At 38.4% G+C, this 19,152-nt stretch overlaps 1 protein-coding gene across 3 annotated transcripts in view; it reads right to left on the minus strand.

Annotated features, from left to right (window-relative positions):
• PDE4B (phosphodiesterase 4B) overlaps window positions 1–19,152 on the minus strand; it is a 42,437-nt gene that overhangs the window by 10,316 nt on the left and 12,969 nt on the right. For all 3 annotated transcript variants that reach the window (XM_081222864.1, XM_081222863.1, XM_081222862.1), the window contains 4 exons: window positions 7,731–7,824; window positions 2,036–2,214; window positions 695–793; window positions 389–553 (listed from right to left, as the gene is read on the minus strand). In XM_081222864.1, coding sequence (XP_081078990.1) covers window positions 389–553; window positions 695–793; window positions 2,036–2,214; window positions 7,731–7,824 — 537 coding nt within the window. The remainder of the gene's footprint in view (window positions 1–388; window positions 554–694; window positions 794–2,035; window positions 2,215–7,730; window positions 7,825–19,152) is intronic.

Raw genomic sequence — 19,152 nt, forward strand, 5'->3', positions numbered from 1 at the left:
GTGCTATCCCTCAGAGTACCTGGGATGGTGTAGGCAGCTCAGATCAGCACATGCATACTGAGGATATACTATATACTAAATGCTGAACTAGACACTTATTAGGTACTAGAGATACAATGACAAATAGAGCACCCTATTAACTGCTTGATAATTAAATAATTTTTCAATTGTAACAGAGGTAAAGAAAAGGTCACTCTGATATGAGAAAGCAAGTAGAAATGTCATCCATTTATATTAATAACCCAATTGATACATGCTCTACATAATAAAGAGCCAGTTCCAGCATGCACAAACATCTAATTACATTATTTCTATAAATATATCACATGTTGTATGGCACTTTTTAAAGAGGATGAGCAGGTATGCAAAACAGATCATAACTACTCACATCTAATGCTGGCGTAGAAAGAAGAACATGGGTTGACTGGGCTACATCAGCAGCATGTAGACTGTTATGATATGCCACATCAGCATGGTAATGGTCTTCTAAAGTCATCATGTAGGTAACAAAGGTGTCAGATGAAATTTTGAATGTCTTGAGGAGGTCTCTTTCCTATGCCGCAAAAAGGATTAGAAAATAAATAAGTGGATGTCCACAAATGAAGAAAAGCCAAATCAAAAAAGTAAACTGGGATGGAAAAAAATCATAAAGAGCATCTAATTGGATAACCAACATTCACTCCTGTTTACTCACCTGGAATATGGCATACATGATGCATGTTAGGGGCCTATTGTGTGAATATCCAGCCACATTGAAGATGTTAAGGCCCCATTTGTTCAGGTCTTCCAGCTCCTATCATCAAAATTAGAGAAATTTAGAAATAAGTACAGTTTTGTTTACATGCCTCATTATTTTTATTTATTCTGCGGACAGGGGTTGGCTAAATCTTTAGAGTATCTATTTAGAGTGTTCTGGTTGCATGAACATTTGAAAATGGTATGATCTGGGAAGCTGAGTATCCTCTTCATGCTGGTTAGAAGTTTCTGTATATATTTTTCAGAAAAGGGAGAATGTGTGTTTATTGATAAATTTTGATGCTGACCTCTAATTTTTTGCCATATGTCAGTCCTCAACCAATGTTGCTTTCAGAAGTAGGTGCAAGTGATTAGAGATCATTCTAGCCCCATTTCCCTGTCTCTCCCCTTCTCTGCTCACTGGTCCATGAGTAACAGCTAGAAAACAATCTCAGGGAAACTCCTCTGCCCTTTGACTATTATCACTGAGAGCCATGTTAAGGAGACTCAGCTGCTAGAATGTGTGTAAGTCAACCCTGATTTAGTGTAAAAGGTCATGAAGATGCTAGTGATCCATTACATCCTAGAGCTCCTGGGCCACAGAAAGACCTGAAAGAAACATCATTCCATCCTGTGTTGTAGGATTATTCCAAGATTATCTGATTAAAGGAGCAATTTATTCCATTATTAATTACTGCCCAGAGTAAGGGATCCAGGCTCTCCCCAGAGGCTTAGCCCAATGTGTAATCAACCTTCTAATGACATCTTTCAGACGCACCCTCACTGAATGTTCATTTGTTCTCATTTCATATTCTCACAAGGCTGAAAGAACCTCAGCAGTCACCTTGCACAGCCTCCAAGAGGAGGTATGAATGTTTTCTGAGCCTTCCTCCACTACTAGGGTTTGGGCTCAAGGGTCAAGGCTGTCAGGTTCTCTCATTTCTTCTTCAGCTCTGCCAATCAGTGCAGATTTTCTCATTGGTCCTTGGCATACAGTCTCTGAAATATCCTCTGCGGTAATTCAGCCCTGCCTATTGCCCTCACCTTGGATTCTCCCAATATGTGTTCAACAGGATTCTCCATTCATGGGTTAATGGACCCAACTCAAGACAAAATATGGTCCTTTGGTATAGAAAAAGGGCCTTTAACTAGGTGTTCAACAATGGACAATGGGCTACATCAGCCTCATCATGCTATTTAATAATAAAGCAAAAGCGATCACTGTTTTCTAGTAGGAGGTTTTAGACATCTGCCTGCTATAAAGCAGAGCTACATGAGCACACACCCAGCTCATACACACCTTGGCTAGATGATCTTCATTTTCCGTGTTGACTCCAAAGCGTGAGATACTTGTATTATTTAAGCTTGAACTATGCATCAGTTTTTTCACTCCGCTTATCTGTGTCATGAGCTGTTGCTTTTTCTTTTTCTCCCTGTCTTTCTGGGTGGGAGATGGAATCTCCACATCATTCTGCTTGTCTGCAACAACACAAAAATAGGTTTTCCAGTCCCTGTGTGCCAATGAGAACCCACTGCAATATTCAAAAACAACTTCTAACGGTCTATAATGGATGGCTCATCTTATGAAGGTCTGTCATAGCGTTATCTCACTTGATCTCCAGGACAATCCGGTGATACATGATTTTATTGCTAAAGCAGCAAACTGACGTCCAGAGGAGCTAAATAAGTTGTTCAAGAAGTGGCAGAGGTAGAACTCAATCTCATGTCTTCTGTTTGTAGGGTGATTTGGGACAATTACACTCATACATTTTCAAGGGGAGGCATCAATATTTATATGCAAATTTCTTATTAAAGTGAATAACTTGTATGTTTGTAAAAATAGAAAAGGCTCATGTAGCCAAGCCCAGGTTAATAAAAAACAGGCTTTATGTTTTGCTCACTTTATTATGTTTGTAATTATTGTTTAATTTAAAAGATCCATGTAACACTAGCTGGGTTCAGTTTAGATGAGTAGTATATATGTTAGAGAAATAAATGGCTTCTAATCTTCAAATGATGACTCTAAAGCCTTGGCTTATGACGATTTGAGGTTAAGAGGAAGACTGTAACTTAAGTTTTATTTCATGCCTTGTGTCTATGAATTCTGCTAGTAAATAATAACAATGCCTCTCATTCATAACAGGCATTACATTTATTAATGTATTTGTGCTTATTAAATATTTATAATCATCTCATTTAATTTTTTAAAAAATTCTGCTACAACAAGATAAAAGGAGAGCTAGGGTTAGTGAGAAAAACATATCTACCTGCTCACAGAAGTTCTTTCTTCTATATCATGCTATTAAAAATATCAGCAAACAAATATTCTATTTCACTTCATAGGGAGATGAATGGATCCCGAGTCCTTCTGAAAAATGCATTAACTCTCTCAGGCCACAGGGATGACTGTGAATGCACTGAGGCAATCATTTATTGAGGTGCTCTACAGCTACTTCATTGAACTAAATGACACCCTGTGGCTGAAAGAGTTAATGCAGCTTTCAAAAGTTCCTACATTTATCTCTACTTGTTTCAGCGAAAATGAGTCCAAAGACAACTTCTCTATTTGAAAATGACACATTTCCAGATGGCCTGCTGGGATCTAGATGATTTGCTTTCAACTCTTGCAGCTGATGGCATAGTCACACGTTCTCCCTGGAGACCTCCGCCTGCTCACAGAGCCCTGTGGACAACTCATCAAAGCAAAGTGAGCACAGTGAGGTGGAAGCAGCCATCCTGGACCCTTGGCATCTGGCTGTAGGGCTGGAGCAAGAGATTTCTCTATCCCTAGCATCTCAGTGCTGTCTCTGGGTGCCCCCAAGTTCCTAGATTCATCAGCCTATGACTCTGCCTTAGGGAGGAATTTTAGTGGTCATCCCAGTTAGTTCAGGGGTTTCCAACCTAGTTCAGCATCAGAAGCACCCAGGGAACTTTTGAAAAATACAGATTTATGAGCCCCACCCAGTCCTACTGAATCAGTGTTTTTTAAAAATCTTCCCAAGTGACTTTGATGATCAGAGTCAGGTTTGGGAACCAATAATAATCCCACATGTTCACGTTCCAGATGAAGTCAGCAACTTTCCCAAGCTCCAAGGGCAATTCATTCAACAGATATTTATTTTGCAATCACTTTGTTCCAGACACAGTGATTTAATAGCTTAGAACCCAGGCCTTCAGGTTCCCGTTAAAATCTCTTTCTGGTCTCTCAACCTTTAGCATAAAAACTATATATGACATTACTTTTGAAATTACTTTTCTCTCTGTCACTTCACTCCTAATAATGACTACTTTTGCTAAAATAAAAGGCCACAATAGCCCCTGTGTTTCCTAACCATCATTCTTCACCATTCTTCATGCCTGGTTAACAAAACTGTTAGATTCTTCTGTGCCAATGCAAATATAAAACCTCTAGTGGGACTAGCAGCTTTTTCCCTTTGTTTAATTAAAGATTCCCTGCGACAGCGAGAAATTGAGCTGAACCACTACTGTGTCTGGAACATTACGATAAAGAAGAAAGCCATTATCCACAGAGAGTGCCGTTTTGACATTAATGGGTGTTTCCCTATGCAGGCATTGGAACAACTGATGGGTTTCCCTATTCTGAATTTCCTCTGCTAAATGTTTAGCCAGCCCCATGCGGAAATAACCTGAAACACACACTCAAAGAATCATACTACATGCTTTGTGAGTTCACATTTACAGAATGGTCAGACTACAGTGGGGAAAGAGTGCAACAGTAGCAAATAAATAAATAAATAAACAGATGCAAAAAACGTCACATCAAAACTCTGATAATGGCGTCATTGGAGGTGCTTTTCTTGCTACCTTACAGCACTTAATCATGCAAAATTCCTGAGTTCTCTTCCCTGTGTCTTGAGAAGTCTGTGTTCCAGCTTTGGAGACAGTAAGTCAGGGATTTAAAGGGGTGATTCTTCTCTGTTTGAAAAAATATTAACTAACTTGTAATATCACATCTAAATATCTTGCTCTAATCTGTGTTCCCTCCCCCTGGGTCTTTTACTTCCTTCTGTACCAGCAATCCAAGCCCATAATCCTGTATGAGCATCACAGAATGCCTGCACTGACGGTCTCTTGCCTGCATGTCAGCCTGTCCATCTGGATGCCATCCTTTTAAATGGAAACAACACAGGTTTCACACATTCCCTGCAGTGAGGGATTTCCCTCCTTCCTGGATGACATATTTTAACTTTCAATGACTCTTATTGAGATACTGCTCTTCAAGTTTAACTGAAATCAATAAGGTCTTCCCATTTTGTGCTCTTGGAGATGGTTGCTGTGCTCTGACAAGAGGCTCTTATATTACTGGAAGCTGTTGACAAACACATTTTTAAGTCCAACAATCCTGATTCTAAAGACTTTTCTCCATAGATTACATCTATTACTGAAGGGTGATTTTCTTCTGACAGCCTAATAACCTTTCCTAGTTAAAGAAGTGACAGGTATTTTGATCTAGGAGTCAAGAGAGTGAAGTCATAGTTCTGGCTCAGGAACATTTTAGCCAAGTAATCTTGGGAAAGTTACATACCCTTCTGGGCCTCAGTTTTCTTTCTTGGAAAATGAGGGAACTGGAGGAGGCCATTAAGGTCCCTTTCAGATCTGACATTTTGTGAAGAAGCCTTCATGGCCCTCCAGGAATACTCGCCATGCTCACAAGACAGGACGTAGAGTTCCATGTCCTGCATTTGCAGTTTGGAAACAAGCTTTGTTTGTTTGCTTTTTAAGATTGTCAAATTGTAAGCCTACAGGCTATTCCAGAAAATCCAGGTTGCCAGGTATGTCTTAGAAAGACTGATAAACTCCATCCATACAGAAAGTTAGAGCTGAAATGGACAGAGGGTGTCATCTACTCCAGTGTTCCCATTTTACAGTTGAAGTAGCTGATGAATCTTTTGTTTATATGATGGATTTTTTTTCTCCCTAAATTTTCTCAAGAAGATAATCTGTCTGTCTAGTCTGTTTGATCAGGTCTACCTTGTGTGTGCACATGCATGTGCATGCAAATGCACACACACAAACACACACTCAGGCTCACCACCCTCCTAATGTTGAGTGTGTAAAGACTGAGGTTCTAACAACCTACCTCAAACCACTTGTTGTTGATAATTTAATTTTTTTGGAATAATGAGAAGCCAAACAATGGTTTTCCTCAAGAGATATGCCTCCATAGCAAATGGAATATTCAACAGAGTTGACAGTTACCCGTTCTTGAGATGCAAAGTGTTGAGACTGAGAACTCATTTTTATTATCTTCTCAGCCTCCTCACTTGATAGCCTTTGATGTTAAAATAAGAATAATTGGTATACTAAACTATTCTCATGGTCCTTGGCAAGCAGATAGTGAAAGAGGCTACAAGCCAAGAGGACTGCTTAGGTACAACCTTGGATGATGAAGGGCTCAGAGACTTCCTGCAGCTTTACTCCAGTGGTCAGAGTCTCTTCTGAGACGACAGACAAGCCCTGATATCTTAACATGCAATGTTTATGAAAACAAAAATGAGTTCTTGCACTTACTGATTTTATTCTTCTTTCCCACAGTCATTAACCTGAGACTGTCCCTAAAACAGTCCCTAGCTTATGAAAAATAATTGGGTGACGCACAGATGGACAGGAGAAGATGTCTGCCTTCAAAAGACTAAAGGGGGATAATGGAGAAGAAAAGGATCAGTACACAACATTTCTGTTCAATTAGATTCTAGCTCCTCTTGGAGCTAGGATGTATGAAAAAAATGTCTTTGTTCTCTGACAAAGGTCGCCACAACTGCCGCTGGAGAAAACCAGGTGCTGCAGACACCCACATACTGGAAACAGTTGGAAAGGCACTTGTCAATCATGCCAGTGCCCACTGGCCACAGAGTAGTGCCATGAGCTTTCCACTAGGCTGATCAAAGATTGATCTGCTGATAGCAGGAACTGCTTTGGTATTAGAGAAATAGAATTGATTATTTTTAAATAAAACTAGAAGAGGTATGTGTTTCCATAAGACATCGAGGCAAATGCTCATTGATTTAAGGATATGCAGCAACACCAAAAGGAAGGGAGGTGTAATGTTCAGCTGTAAGAATAGGTCATTTCCCTGGAAAGTGGAGTTCTGCTAAATAAGCATAATTCAGTGGTAATTGAAAGCCAACAGAATCAGAGTCTAAAGGCTACCCATTCACTCTGAAGTTCAGATTTGCAGGTTCTGCAGGCCTTATTCAAGAAAAATACACAACAGAATGGCTTTAAACATGAGATCAGAAATTCCTAGTAATCAAACAGGATGCATGACAGTAGTTGAGAGGCACTGATGCAAACCTTTCCTGTCAGTGACATGTGTTAAAGACTAGCAATGTGAAAGCAGAGATTGATAGGTAAGTATCAAATTAGGAAGATAATGATGCTGCTTGCAGAAGCCTAACTCCTTCAGAGAGGTGGAGATTCTTTCTGCCCTCCCCCCATGTATCATTAAGAAATACCTTAGCAAAGCAACAGTTGAATTATTTCCAAAGCTTATTATCATGGGTCAAATCACCATACAGTTCTCCAGCCATCTCTCGCAAAGCATCTAAAAGGAAACCTTTTGCTCAAAGCCCAGTTACTGGAAGAATTTAAAGAATACCATGTCAGAGGAGCCAATTGGAGTTGTCCCTAAGGCTTGGATGATTGGAACCTCCATCACCTCCCCCTTCAGAGGTCTTGACAGAGATAGAAGTGGGTGGGTAGATAAGGAGTGACCTGAGGTCTATATAAATTTAATTAGCCCATAATAAACTTCTCTCTTTGATGGGTATTTTCATTCATTTTTTTCACAACACCTTATAGCTTTTTTTTTTTTTTACATTAAAGATTGTCTTTAGTTCTTATTTTAAATGGATTTGTTTTTCTGTCACTTAACCCCATTCCAAACTCACAGAGTGGTGTTCCTGACAGGTTGCAGAAATTAATATTAAAAAAAAATCTCAGTTATGGAATAAGTTTCCCAGTGAATATCTTACCTAAGAAAGTATTTGAAATGTATTCAGACACCTGGTTCCCCGATCGGCTCATTTCTGAAAGGTGTGTCAGCTCCCGGTTCAGCATTCTTTTGAACTGTTTATAAAGAACAAAAACGTATTAACCACCTAAAAAATAGCAGATTATCATTTTAGATGTTTCCAACTTTATTACGAACCAAGAGACCGAGTGAGCAGACATCATTAGATAAATGATACTGCTTCTACAAAATACAATAATGTGAAATTATTCCAACGTCACCTTAGGGAAAAAAAGGTTTTCTTAAGATTTCTTAGAATTAACATCTGATTTCTTTTGAAAATGCAAACATAGGAAAAGGAATTTTAACAGAGGTCAAGATCATTCACTTAAAAATGTAACCACATTTTAAAATACGTTTATTGGAAATTAACTCTGAAATATAATTTGAGTTAATAACCTATACAGTGAGAGGTGATTAAATGTGAAAAGTTTAAGGGAAAACAAAAGAAAAGATAAGCATCCTTTAAAAATAGACATGTGTAAAAAGAATAGGGTTAAAATACAACACAGTCTATTTAAATACAATGTAATATAACATGCCCCTATTTCACCATAAGCAGCCTCTGTGGGCTAAGTGATAACACAATTAAATCATTACAGAGGTTTTCTACTTCACAGAAAACATACACATGGAAATGTTTCACATTCTATCAAAGACACATAATGGAATCAAATTAACCCACCTTGATGTAACCCCAAGATACAGATAACAAATAGTTTGCCTCAGGCATTTTGGAATGCACTCCTTGCCACAATCCACAAATCCCTTTGAAAGAATTCACAGTTCTGAGAGAGCAGTCCCAAAAGGATCAGGAAAGCCTTGCAGATTCAGTGGTAAAATAATCAAAACTTATGATAGACCAAGCCTCCAAAATTTAGGACATTTTCTAATCCAAACAAAGCCCATCTTCGCACTCCATTCTTGCAAGAAGCCTATGTTCCCTGCTTCTTCTCTGGCAGAGAGAGTAATGAAATCAGGACGTGCACGAAGGAGCAAAAGCCTGTCCAAATACATTCAGCTGGCTGGTTTGCAGCACTTATGAATTATGAATAGTCCTGGTGGCCGAAGGGGTTTCCACTCTAGATTAGTCCTGCTCAGCTGAACTCTGCAAAGAAGGAGCAATTCTTCTTTCCCGAGGGGGTGCCAGACTAGGAAACACAGCCATCTTTTTAAAAGGAGAAGATTAAAATGGAGGAAGCCCCATGAATATTTAAGGCAATCCGAAGTCGGTACCCTCCCCCATTTCATCTAGGTGTTCTTCACCCTCTCTCCACTGCGGAGACCAGGACACTGCAGACGCAGCCTCCGTACAGAGCTCAGCCGCTCTAAGGGTTTTGAAGTGATGGTTTGTTTGATTAATGTACTTTTCGAACATTAAAAAAAAACAACATTGAAAAAGCGAGAACTGTGGCTCTTTTCAAACTAGGCTTTCAGTATACAAGAATATTTTTTAAGCTAGCTTTTGGGGAGATTTTTTGCACACCAACTGCGTGCCAGTGCATTTAGACTTCTTTCACAATGAAACGAATGGGAATAGAATTAATGGATTTCGTTTTAAAAGTACTTCGTACGCAGAATGTAATTTTCTGCCCTCCATCAGCTCATTAATATGCACATGAGACTGCATTCGACAAATGAATTAAACACATCTAACCTTTCCATCTAGGATCTGGAGTGAGTTAGGAAATACGAGCTATCGTTTGCTGCATGAATGGAGAATTATTCGGGGTTATGAAAGACTGTGCTGTTTTGGTATTTCAGTGTTACATCTTCTAATTCATGCTAGAAATATTTAAGAATTAAATTAATTTTTATTTTGTTTTTGCAATCTGGAGCATGCTGAGGAAGTCTTTCCTATAGTCTCTCTCTCTCTCTCTCTCTTTCTCTCTCTTTCACCTTGTCAGCTTTAGAAAGATCACAAGCAAGAAGAGAGTCTGAGACTAGAGCCCTGCAGTGGGATTCCCTACCCAGGCCCATCCCACTCCTCTCCTTCTCCCTCCTCCATTACCCCACCCCTGGACTCCCAGGAGTTCAAGTACAGCACGTTAAAGAAATAGCGAAGCACCATGGCAACAGTCTCCACACGCAATTGGCTCTCTTTCCTGTGAGGCACTCCCCTTTCAACTCAGCATCCTGCACAGACAATGGCTTCACTTCAGGCGTCCAGGCCCCCTTCATGCCACTGCCTGTGCCCAGGAGACTAGGCCTTTTGAGGTGAAGCCAATGCAAGTCAGCAAGACAGCAATTGCTGTCCTTTGGCTCACTGCTCTATGCATTGTCCTCAAAGAGGCATGCACAATCACCCTCTTTCTGGGGAACTCTGCTGGTGTACGTGTGGGTCTTCCCATGATATAATATGTTAGTAACAGTCACCAGAAATCTCTGAATTAATCGTCTCAGCTAGTGTGTTTTACTTATCGAACTGCTCTGCAATTTGAACTCCAGGTGAATCATGCAAGTTCTAAGTTGTTTATTTTTTTAAGACAAAACTGCTGCCATAATAGCCTCTCATTTTCAGTTCTCAAAAGACAGGCACTTACATTAAAGACTTAGAAGCTGAAAAAGACAGGTTTCTGTGCTCTGATGGATCAGCTGAATTTTGGCAAAGAAGCAAACTTTACTCGGAGCATTGCAAAAAAATGTCTTGTAGAAAGCATAGAGACAGATGGTTTTTTTAATTATGTCTCCGCACTAGACTTAGCCAAATGTAACATTCAAGCAATCATCCTAATTTTGGTTCCTTTGGTCTCTTGGAAATACTTAGGAAGATTTTGGAGTCAATCAGGTTTGTACTAGTTGAATAATGCCATTTCATCTCTTGTATTTGGTAAATATTTACTGAACCCCAAAATGTGCCAAGCAATGCATTAAGGATATAGCAGTAAAAAAACAAAAACAAAAAACTCCCCCAAACAAACAAAAACACTTTTCATGCTTTTAATAAGCTTTCATGCTAATAGAAATAGTCAGATATATTAGGGCATGTTCGTTAACCACAACAGTTACTAACTGTCTGCTGACTGGGGCCAACCCTTTATTAGCTGTATTGACCCTTCAGCTCAGAATATAGGAGCAGCTAGAAATTCAATCATAAAAGACTAGGAAAGACTTTCCTTCTTACTTTTTTTCTATCACCTTCCATTGCCACAGGATCCTGTTGGTATACATTGTCAATCAGTCCCAACGTGGGCACAGGGAGGTGGCTCTAAGCTACAGGGCTGAGAACAAAGCAAACTCCTCACCTTTCCCGCAGAGCTCACAGATGGGTTAGTGAACTCATGTACGTAGTTAACAGCTGAAAACCACCTCTCTCCTTCTCATGCCTAAATTAGTTCTCCTATGAGCCTTTTGCTAACGGCATGACAATGCCACCAAAACCCAAAGTCATTTTAAGGCAACCATAAAACACACAACATGATGAAGTACGCAGATGGAGGTCACTCAGTGTCAGAAACTGACCCAGTCCTTTAAATGTTGCTTAGCAACAGCCTTTGGTTTTCCTCCTCCGTAAGGGAGGGTCCAACCACATTGACTAAGGCAATCACTGCTCTCATCATACAGCATTTATGAAGGGCCCACATATATTGGGCTCTGTACAAACTAAGCAAGGCAGACATGGCCTTGGAGGAGCAGACAGGGGGTATCTTTTACATTCTAGTAATGCAGAGTCCAATTAGTATGATTAGTGCTGGCCTGTGTGATGAGACACGTCACAGAATGGAATAGGTTGTGTTTGAGGTTAAGGCCACGGAGACAGTGGGAAAGCTTGCCTTAGTGGGGTTTTCAGTGTCTGATTCCCATATGGGAGTTGTTTCTGTTGAACCAGAGGTAGCTACGATGTAGTAGACGAATCTAGACTTTCATTCTCAGCTCTCGATACCAGGTAACAGTCTGGTGAAGTCACCTTAGCTCTCATATGCAAAATGAGAGTGATGCATGATTTTAGGATCTCAGCCCAAACCTGTCAAGATTCTATGATAAATTTTGTGGCAGCCTCCTACAGTCTGGACATATTATTTACCGGCAACCAAAATTTCCCAGAAAACAAAACTGTCTTAACACTACAGAGAAAAACAACCCAAATCGGAAATGCTTCAGTCCAAAAGAATAGGTCACCAACAAAGGAAGAGAAGTGGTTATCATCCCTCCAGAGTTTTATATTCTAAGACCCTTGGGGTCTCCCTGTCTCCTTATCAAGTTGGGTATTCAGTCCAGATAAGAAAATTAAACAGCTCCTGAGGTTAACTGTGGCCCCAGGAGTTACGGGATTGAAAGGGAATAGACATTATTTACTTTATCAAATGCAGTAGAGAAATCCACAAACAGGAGCACACTATTTTAAAGATAAATGTGTCTCTACAACCTAAGGTACACATATCCTATTTTTCTGTTAAGAAGCTGCCTTCACAAGAAAACCCTGTTAGAGCTTACCTAGAAATAATGTCCCCAGAGGAAATGGCCAAAGCCCCTTTTCAACACAGACAAGCAAAGTTTGTGAATGAACCCTTAGTAATACAAATTCCTCCAATGCTTCCTTAAGCTTATGCCCAACACTAGATTCATGAACGCGGCCAGAAGTTAGTTATTTTCTGAAAAGGGAAAAAGATATCATTCTCTACTTAAATAATTCTATATTGTTTGCCTAGCATATATCTTCTCTATAAAATCATATGTGGACTTTTTCGAATAGGCTACCTTTAATAGTGGGAAGTTACTTAAAATATATAGAATAGCAAAAGCTGAAATTGAATATAAACATTTTGTTTTATGGCTTCAATTTTTCTTTGGCTTCAATGCTACATACAGAGAATATTTTCTTCTGAGCCAATTTCTCCTGAAGGGATGGAACACTTCATCATTTTTCTATATTTCTCATCAGAGGACTAGTTTGGGCTTTGTGCAAAGATCCACAGTAAAGCTAGAAACTCTCTTGAAAAGTTCGTGTTAAATCAAGCACACAGGAAGGCTGGACTAGAATGATCTCAGAAATTCATCCTGGTTCTAAAACTTGGTGATTCTATCTTTCTAAGAATAAAACCGTCTAGAAGAGTAATAATACAAGGGACTAGTATCAAGCACATAAAAGACCCACTTTTAAGACTAATCTGGGCTTGTTAGGGGGTGACCTGGAAATCACTTAAGAGTGAATCTTTAGTGATCAAAAATATTCTTCAGCCTATCAAAGGCTAGATAAAGCAGGCACTTTCCTCTCATTGATAACCTTAAGATGAAGAAAGCAGATGAAAACTGCAGATGAAAAAAAGGTGCCCCTGAGAGGAAGACAGCCTCAGGAGTCACCCTTGTGGGTGGCCGTCTGCGCAGAAGCCCATCTGTGAGACAGGCGCCTTATTGTGTGAGATCTTCCTGTTTTTGCAGTATGAAACAACCGCCAAAGTCATTAAAGTCACAATGACTTTATTAGGGACTAAATTTTGACTCAGATTTTACACTTTGTTAGTCATAACTTAATAAGAATTCCCGGGCGTAAGAAAAAGTGAAGGGGCTGAAAACTCTGCCTGGAATCACAGAATGCTAGTAGTGGTAGAAGGAAGTTGAAACTGCAGTGGCCGGCCCAGTTTAGTGAGAAATGGAAGTAAGGCAAGCTCGTCTCTTAGTTCTGGCACTCACCTGATGTGTGATCTTGGGTAAGATGAATGACCTTCTTGGGGCCCAGTTTCTGTGGTTGTAAAATGGCAAATTTATCAGGTTCTTTCTCATTTTGAAAAAAAATGCTTCTTCCATATACCTAATTTTACATATGAAGTAACGAAGACCCAAAGAAGTGAAGGACTCGAATTCCTAAACACCTACACTTTCCTTTGCAAAATCTGATTTAAACAACAACAATGGGAATATAGTGAACTTTTCCTAAACCCCTTTATCACACTCACAATTCCCACAATTCTTAACATTTCAGGTTATCTGACAACGCATCTCATCTCCTGTCTCCTTTTTCTTTCCCTATGAACTCTACCATCTATTTGAAACTTGATGTCCAATTTCTTTAATGATATATTTGTCTTATTTGAGAGGCAAATGAAATTGAACTGAGTTGGTAATGGGGTTAAGAAAGGAATAACTTGCCATTGTCCATTAATATCTACTTAACTGGAGACTATATAGTTCCATGATGGGGCATTGTAGCAGAAAAGTTCTGCTCTATTACTGGAGAAAAACCCCTGGTGCTCCAAGGAATATAGTTAAGTCGTTCTAACTGTCTATGTGCCAGATCAGAAAGAAATGCATCGAAACGTATTAGAATTGAGTGATTCTCTTCTTAACTGTCCAGTGATGTAATAATCCACAATAAATATGTAATGAAAAACAATCATGGACATCTCTACCATAGTTCTGTAACAAAACATTGGCATTTATGATGAAGCTAAAAGAGAGTAAATTCCATTTGCTGGTTAGAGGACTAGTATCTGTTCAAGAGACATTTTAAAAGTCAACGTAGGGACAAACCATTAGTGCTTTCATAGAGAGAACTGAAAAAAAATCAAAAGAATTTAAATATAACTTTGAATATAACTTCCCTACAACTTGATACTAGGTCTTGAACAGTTCTCAAAATTATTACCATCTTTGTTTCTTCTTATCCAACTGTCTATCTATACTCTTTGCTGCTGTCTCTTTTTCTCAGAATTTCTGGAAACTTTTCAAGAGGAGATATGGCACACATTATTGGGATGCTAAAAAAATGGATTTTACCTAGACCCAAAGTAATCCCCATAAAAATATTTAGAGAAATTTGTCATGAACTAACATTCCCCTAACTCTGAGAGTTGCTGCAGTGACACAATTTAATAGACAAAAGACACTATATTTATACCCAAAGACATATTTTCACTATGCATTTTTAACTATATATACATATATATGTATATATATGTATAAGCTATGATTTATAAATATAGTGCGTTAGTATATATATGTTTTCACATATGTAGGGTTTCTAGATTTAGTAAATAAAAGTTCAGGATACCCAGTTAAATTTAAATTTCAGATAAACAACAAATGTTTCTTTTTAGTATAAATGTGTCCCAGATATTACATGTCCTAAATATCCCTTAAAGAGACTGGATTTCAAAGTCATACACTCATAATGTGTAAGGTTTAGAGGTACTGTATATTTTTAGATAATTTAAAATATTCAAACTTGTTCTTTTTGACAGAAGTCTTTCCTTCTGATGAAAAACACCTGCAACTGTTATTGAAGCTTCACAGTTTCATTTTATGTACCTGACCTTTCCCTTTTAATATGGTTGTTAATAGTGACAGACCCCAAAAAAGGTACTATGACAGACTGAGGATGCTGGCCTGATAATTACACACAGCAGAGGCTTTATTTTTCTACAGATGACAAAAATCACAGTAGCAATGAGAAAAATCAAGGAATCAAGGTAAACTATTTAGTTACTCTTTTGTTTTTCCATTTAAGCCTTCTACAACTTTTTCTGTGCACGATGGCTAATATTTAACCTCAAGCTTCTAAAGCCAGTTCCAGGGCCATGGGACGTTAATGCGATTCCAAAGCAGAAGACTAAGGTTTCTTTTGAATGATTTCATAGCCAGAGGTTCTACAACTTGTTACATTTTTAAAATTAGAAATCTTATCATGGATCAGACCCACGGTCCTTTCAGTTTAGTGTCCTCTCCTGACCAGCGGAAAACACGACCTATGCTTCAAGGCCTTCATATTTAACTTGAAAGCAATGTCACAGAACAGGAAAATCATCCCCCAAACATTCTACGTTCTTTTCATAACCCCATAAAAATTGGTCATGATTCTCTTTAAGAACTGATTTCCAATTTTATCCTATAACATCTCCTGGGTTGCATTAAAATCCTGCCTTATTAAAATTTCCAATATTTTTGCAGCCATAAAAATCTACCATAGCTGATTTTTTAGATTACTACTATACCCCTTTTAAACACATTATGCGGCATATCTTGTGTTTAATATTAATTATATTGATTTCAGCTAGCAACTTTCACATACCCTTTGAGATAAAAGACAGTGGGATGCTTCAAAACCTCCCCTGGGAATTGCTGCTTCTGGATTAGCAGTTTCCCAGGGTTGGGACAGCCCCTTAGTCTGGAAATGTTCAAGATCAACTCTAGGGACCATCAACTAAATAAAGAAAATCCCTGGGTTACATAGAAATATTCTTTTCTTCCCTGAATAAATATATGTTATCTGTTGGTATTTTGGTAATCCCTACGCTAGAATACGTCCTTGCAAATTGAGAAGAATCTACCATAGGTTAGAGATTTGAACATATTTTTAAATCATATAGGATGAATACAGTAGTCTTAAGTAATTTTATCCTCAAAAAAGACAGTTATACTTGTTTTGCATTTTGTTTTTCCTATTATTAGCTACCAAAGTTTAGAAGAGATGGATGGATGCTTTGCAGAACAGTGCACCCCCAGATGTACAGGTTTGTTGGGTGCATGAAACTACTTATAAAAGTAGTTTCAGAGTTAGATGCATAGGTTATACATGAAGTAGAAGGGGTTCTGACTACAGGATGGCCTTACCAGTGGGGTCTAACAGCATAAATAAGACTCTAACAGCAGACCCAACATCATAATAACATGACATAGGATCAGCTGAGTATACAACTGGGTCTGAAAATAAAGTCCTGTATTGTAACTTAGACTGAGAAACTTGGCAAGTTGTTGAGTTTCTTGGAGACTAAGTTTTTCTATCTTTAAAATGGGAAGGTTAGAAACAATATATATACAGTGGTTGGTAAGGTGTCTGAGACTGCTGTAGAAGTTGTACTTAAAACTGTGTTTTTCTCTAAATTTTCAAAGAATCTGAGCTCTTGGCACCTTTTTCACTTGGTTTGCATCTGGGTGGAGGTTTTCATTGGCTCTTTAGCACCTAAACTCTTTTCTTTTCATTGTTGACAAGAAATTAACTGGAGAATTCCCCTGATATGCTGCTACAGGTGTGATGCAGTGCTATGTCATATAGATTACGTGACACAAGTTACTCATAGAAGTTCTGGCTCGCTGGTTGACATTTAGATTATTCATCAGTCTAAGGAGTGTAAACCAGAATTGCCAGAAAGATAGATGAAACCTGTCAGATAAAGCCGTAACTCAAAATGGCCTTGTGTTAAAGCCATACCTTTAAAAAGTTTATTTTGGAGATGTTCAGCTGTTTCAAATCTAGCCTTTCATGATTTCATAACTTAGCCAATTTCCTCAAATTAAGAGACTTCAGAACTCTTTATGTATTAACCAGAAGCCATGAATGGCCACAGATTGCCTGACATAAGGACAACTGTACCAAGTATGTATTTTACTCAGATTTCCACAGTTCAGGTCAATCTAGCAGCATATCTGAATTAACTGAATATGTGGCCAAAGTGGGGATGAGAGGAGTACCAGCAATATGTCAGGAATGAAAAATACAACCAAACAATGGCATAATGACTAAGCTCCTATGCCCCAGACACAACAGATATGGCAAATGGCTGAGTTTTAGACACAACATGTATTCACAGATATGCTCCCAGCTGAGTGTGCAGTGGCTATTGTCAGTCTCTGTAGAGCTTAGATTCTTGTCCACAGGATGCAGACTTTTCAAGAGAAAGGTAAGCTGAATACCCCAATGTCGAACCAAACAACAACAAAAATGTGCTTCATATTTCTGCTCACAAGGAAAGAACATTTGTCCCCAAGACTTCATTCTCTGTTATCTGATTGCATTTGGGGAAGGCTCTGGTGCAAGCTTTTGCTGCTTCTGAGGGTACTTTGAAGAGCCACTCTGAACCAGATGGGAATTTCTCATCAAAGCTAACAATTAGAAAAACTAGAATTGGTCATGGGAAGCACCTATGTGTAGCATGGTACAGTGCAACAGGAAACAGGATTCTTGGGTTCTAATAGATTTGCCACTAACAATATAGTTGGTCCTCAATAAATTAAGTTTCTGAGCCATCATGCACATGATCCAACAAATATCTATTTGAATGCCTAGAGCTATTCTAAACGCCAGAACTACAATAATGAACAAGGTAGACACAATTCATGTCACCAATAACCTTACAGTCAAAGGGAGGAGATTAGTAAAAACCAAGTTCTACAGCAAAAACAACAAAAAAAGTCAAAAATCATAAATTGTGACAGCAAATTGTAAAACAAATAAGCTACTGACTTAGGATAATTAGAGAAGACCTCTCCAAAGACATAACATCTAAGCTGAGGTCTGAAAAATAAGAAGGTCGAGCTCTAGCTTCAAAATTCTATGATTATATGTTTTGTTGGCAAGTCATAGAAGAATATAATAAATTACCCTGTGGATTTCTTTTTAATTATTATCATTATTTTTGAAACTTTTATTGGTGTGCAAAATATACACAAAATAGTGTACAAAATGACCATACTTATTTAACAAGCACTCAGGTGGGAAAGGAGAATATTACCAGCAAAAAAAGTCCATTTTGCTCTCTTCCAATCATTAACCACTGCATTTCAAAGGTAACATCCTGATAAAAAATATTAGTTTTTCCTGCTGTTGTTCTTTTATAAAAATGTAAACATACATCCTATTAATCTTTTGGTTTTCCTTTTAATTATTATTTTTAAGTCATTTGACTTTGAAGCCAAGAGAACAGATTTGATTCTAAGCATCATGATTTAGTGGCTGAGGGTCTTGGACAGAGCTTGCAGCTTGGTTTCACATTGAATATGGAGATATAATAATACTTTCCTCTTGGTGAGCATCAGATGAGATAACATAGGTGAGAGTGCTGTGTGTAGAGCAAAGGGCTCTTCAGATAGGTTTCCTTACCATGCTATCTTGGATCTGGCAACACAAAAATAACAAACAGCTACACACTTAAAGAGAGTGGCCCTTTATGTAATGCTCTACCTTTGTACCGCAGGAAGCTTTGAGAGCAAATAAGCTGTAAGTGAAGAAATGGGCCTTAAAAATCTCTACACTGCCCCATAATTAATGTTCCCTCAGGCAGAACCAGAGTCCCTGGGAAAGTGCAGTCCTGGCTAATGTAGTTAGATTTGAAAAGTGTTCAAAGAAGAAAAATCTCTCCTGAATTATTTCTTACCAGTATCTCCTCCTTCTTCATTACCTTTACCAAAAAGCTCATTTTTTACTCATTTTAACTCAATATATTTATCTTACTTTCAAAACAAGAGAATCCAGTCTTGCCCAGGGGTTCATGTTTTTGTTTGTTTATTTTGGCAAAGTTCTCCTATTTTAGGATTTATCAAGGGCCCTGAAAAGTCTTTTTTTGAAAAGCAATCTATGACCTTTCTCAGTTAGAAATTTTACTATTTTACTATGCAGCATTCAACAATGACCTTACCTTAATGCCTCAAACATACAAAAAAAGATTATTAGT

The sequence above is a fragment of the Mesoplodon bidens genome (assembly GCF_964165515.1).
Source record: "Mesoplodon bidens genome assembly, chromosome: 2".
In the NCBI taxonomy this organism is placed as follows: domain Eukaryota; kingdom Metazoa; phylum Chordata; class Mammalia; order Artiodactyla; family Ziphiidae; genus Mesoplodon; species Mesoplodon bidens.